At 39.0% G+C, this 4089-nt stretch overlaps 1 protein-coding gene across 2 annotated transcripts in view; it reads left to right on the forward strand.

The window, feature by feature from the left end:
• Nucleotides 1-4089, forward strand: part of exoc6b (exocyst complex component 6B) — a 63411-nt gene that overhangs the window by 12347 nt on the left and 46975 nt on the right. For both annotated transcript variants that reach the window (XM_014010594.1, XM_014010595.1), the window contains exon 7: nt 3626-3799. In XM_014010594.1, the coding sequence (XP_013866048.1) occupies nt 3626-3799 (174 nt within the window). The remainder of the gene's footprint in view (nt 1-3625; nt 3800-4089) is intronic.

The following is a 4089-nucleotide window of genomic DNA, read 5'->3' on the forward strand; positions in this document are numbered from 1 at the left end:
TCCATACATCATCCATCCTTCTATACATCCATCCATACATCATCCATCCTTCTATACATCCATCCATACATCATCCATCCTTCTATACATCCATCTATACATCATCCATCCTTCTATACATCCATCTATACACCATCCATCCGTCCATCTATACATCATCCATCCATACATCTATACATCATCCATCCATCCATCCATAAACAATAAAAACATTTCTTAACAGACTGTTAGCAAAATATCTCTTTAACCCTTGGATCACACTCAACTAACACTCAGAGCATGACATCATGAGATCGTGCAAAAACATTTTCAACATTTCACCAGCAACAAAATAAGATCTTTGTCTAAAACGCAGGCATGAAACATGGCGTCATTTCAAAGTCGAACAGTTTGGTAAAACACTTTTGTTTTGTTTTGTCTCTAAAGAAGAGGTCAGGAGGTTGAGCATTTGTCCCCTCTCCCTCCTCCCTTTGACCTCAAGTGCAGACGAACCAGAATTTCCAGATTTTCTTTGTACTTATTGTCTTTCATGACTCATTTGCCGTCTGATTGTGCGACCTGCATATGTGTGGGCATCAGATCAAAGATGGCATTGTGTTCCTCCGGCAGCACTCAGATTGTGCTCTTCCGGGTTTCTGCCTATCCGAGCCCCGCACGCACACCCGTTTTTCTCATTATCAATGCCATTAACGGCTCGGATCGAGACGCTTCGGGTCCCTGACGCATTTCTTCACATCCCGTATCGCAGATTTAAGAGCGTGCGGCAGGTTACGCGTCACGTAACCCGCCGCAGAGGAGCAGAGGAAGCGTTCGATTTTTATTTTTTTTACTTTTCAAAAGGATCCAAACTCAATGTGGGTGTGGGTGGAAGGATGCCCTCGATGCCGATCTCAGAAGGTTTTCCCACAGAAAAAATGATTGAAGCTCAGCGTGGGAACAAAATTCAAAAACTTAAAGGCGTTTTTGATAAAAAAGACCAAAACAAAAACTATTATTTGTGTAAAATATAAGTGGAAAAAAAAGTATTCCTAGCATTCTCCATCTTTTAGTTTGGACTTAAATTTGTCTCCATTTTGTTTTGGATACGGGTTTCTAGTAAACGCTTCCTGTTTTTGATTTTTGTATTTTTAGAGTTTCTAATTCGACGCTGGCGCAAAGGAAATCAAATGTATCATTTCCTGTAATACTCCGTAAATAACCGCAGATACATGACAGAGTTTGCGTCAGATGAGTTCCTGAGAGGATTCATTTTTCCGTCTTAGTTTCAACTTGGACATGGAGTCAAACAGAAACCTTCACCTCATTTCTTCTTCTTTAGTTTTAATGAGACATTACTGAGAAGCTTCATGGCCCTTTATTAGGGCTAATATGTCCAAATGTTGGCTACATTTAAAATAAAATAGATTTCTTTGTTTTTACTTAAGCGTTTAGTTGAATTAGTTTAGTTGAAAAAGCTTCTAGTTTGAAAAGAGAAACTTCTTGAAAGAAAAAAAAAAATCACCCATTTGGGATTGAATAAATTTATGCATAAAACATGAAATTTGTGTCCATTAGGGTTGGGCAATATTGGCAAAAAAATAAATCACGATTAATTGTGGTATTTAGCCGATAACGATTAATTTGACGATTAATCCCCTGGAGTCCCTGGACACCCTTATTTCATAGTCACATGACCAATTTAGTGGGAAAGATTTGCTCTTCATAAAAATCTGATCCAAATTGTGTCAAAATTAAAGACTTCAGGCTATACATCAAATTTTTGTGTTGATAGATAAATAAGTTACAGAACTTTTTTTAAGGTTTGTCATATTTAAAGCTGAGAGGAGCAGCGAGCGGATTCTACCTGTTGGCATTAATCGTATTAATTGTCAAGTGCCAAAAATTAATCGATTAATGTTTTTCTGATGATTAATGACCCACTAAACGATTATGCCCAACCCTAGTGTCCATACAGAATACTAAAAAACTAATGATTATTGCCACTGGTGCCCTGATCTGTAGGAAAACCATCTGAGGAGTGGAAAATCATTGGGTAGGGTTGGTAATTTTGGCCTTGAGGACTGTTGTTGGTTCCCTATCAGTGGTTATGATTGAGTGATGACTTAGAGTTACCATGCCAGAGATTCCCAACTCGTCTTGTGAACTGATATTTCTTGATTTGGACTTTGGGTATTGACATAAGGATGCAGGTTCCTTGTAGAAAAGAACAAGACAGGCAGCTAAACTTATTGATACCTCTCAAATGCATCTCAGAACTTTACAGCCATGCAGCACAAAGTAAAGCAAAGTATCACCAAGGGCTCGTCACACCCCCTTCACCAATTATTTCAACGTCAATCTTCAAGTTTTAGAGAACCAAGAAAAAAACTTATAAAAACTTTTGTTCCTACTGCAGTCAGCTTTTTAAATAAAGGAAAAATTTGTAGATTTTCGAACAGTTATAGTTAGAGGTTCTGTGAGTAGGTAGGTTTTTTTAGGTATTTTATGATTGATTTTGGGGTTATGTGTGATTTGTGCCTCTATCATAGACCAAAGACAATTTTCTGTTACAACTTGTGACAGACGACAATGTTTTTTGAATCTTGAAATAGCAAATTACCCTATGCTATTATTGTTGTAGTGTATGGTATTAATATTTGACACATTTAAATAAACAATAAACAAATGAATGAATCATGTTTTGCTGCCTGATTGATTAAATACTGAACCCTTGAGTTTTTAAATGGTCAAGAAATATGTTTCATTCCTGATAGCCCTAAAAGCTAAAGTAGACTGACCCGAGGGGTTTCCAATCCTGGTCCTCAAAGGCCAGGATCCTGCATGCTTTAGATATTTATCTAAATGGTTTATCAGTCTTCTGCAGACCACAAAGATGTAACTTGGTCCCTGAATCAGGAAATTTTGGCCGCTGAGATTAAACCTCTGAGTGCTATCTTTACAGAGATCCCAAGCTTTTTGCGTATTTTCAAAAAGGGTTCATTTAATTACGTTTAAATAGACTATTTTCAGGATTTTTAGACATTTTTGAGAAACTGTAACACGGTTTATCTGAACAATAGTTACAAAACACAATAAATCTGTCCTCATCTCCACTTTCAGGTCAAGTTTTATTCTCTTTGTCTCATTGACTCTTTACCCTTCCTGCTTTTTTAACCCGTCTTCCCTTTTGTGTTTTGTTTTATTTTTTTACATGTTTTGGGATGTAAAAAGAGAAACACCCTCTCTGTCTGTGAAAGTAACTAAATGAGAAGGTCTGGTCTTTGGTTTGTTGGTGTTTTTGTTTTGGTTCGTCTCTGTCTGGTCTGTGGAAGTGGAGCAGATGTTGGACAGCTTCTCAGCGCAGACGGTGTATCATTGTTTTTGGGTAACATCTGGTTTTGGTGTCAAACCATCGATATCAAAGAGCCTCGACCCGTTTGCTCTGAAGTCGGGCCAAAGTTTCCCCACTCTGTGTGACATGAAAAGGGTTTCTGGGAAATGTAGGAAGTAAATGGAATAGACACAAACAATGCAGGTCAACAGAGAGGTGGTCTACTCCCCGAGGAGGGAGGAAAATACCAAACAAAACACGATTCCTTGAGTTAGGATTGACCTTTCTGACCTTCGGATGTGTATTTGTGTTCAGGCCCAGGTCCAGCGCTCCTTGGACAGCTCCGTCACTGTGCAGCCCAGAGCTCTGATTAGTCGTCGAGGCAGGAGGGCGGCGGTGGCGGCTGGAACAGCGAGCAACCGACACAACGGCAACCCGCTGTCTGAGCAGGACTCTGGGATTCTGGATGTGGAGGAGGAGGAGGATGATGTGAGAATGCAACAGTCAACACAAAGTTATTGAAGCCACATATGACCTCCTGATTTGATGGAAGCCCACTTTTTTAATTAAATGAGTAAAAAACTATCCTTTTTAGTTTTTGGTAGATTCAGTTAGTCTCATGCACAGCTGGTTAGCCACCTGCTGAATATAAAATACATAATAATACAAGTTAAAGTGTGCAGATTTGGTGTTAAAATTGCAGTTTCAGGATTGTCTGTTGTTCCCGCTCCAGCAGAGCAGAGGACAATGTAGTTAAAGAGAACAGAGCTGAACTTGTC

This window comes from Austrofundulus limnaeus, unplaced genomic scaffold, assembly GCF_001266775.1.
Source record: "Austrofundulus limnaeus strain Quisiro unplaced genomic scaffold, Austrofundulus_limnaeus-1.0 Scaffold70, whole genome shotgun sequence".
In the NCBI taxonomy this organism is placed as follows: Eukaryota; Metazoa; Chordata; class Actinopteri; order Cyprinodontiformes; family Rivulidae; genus Austrofundulus; species Austrofundulus limnaeus.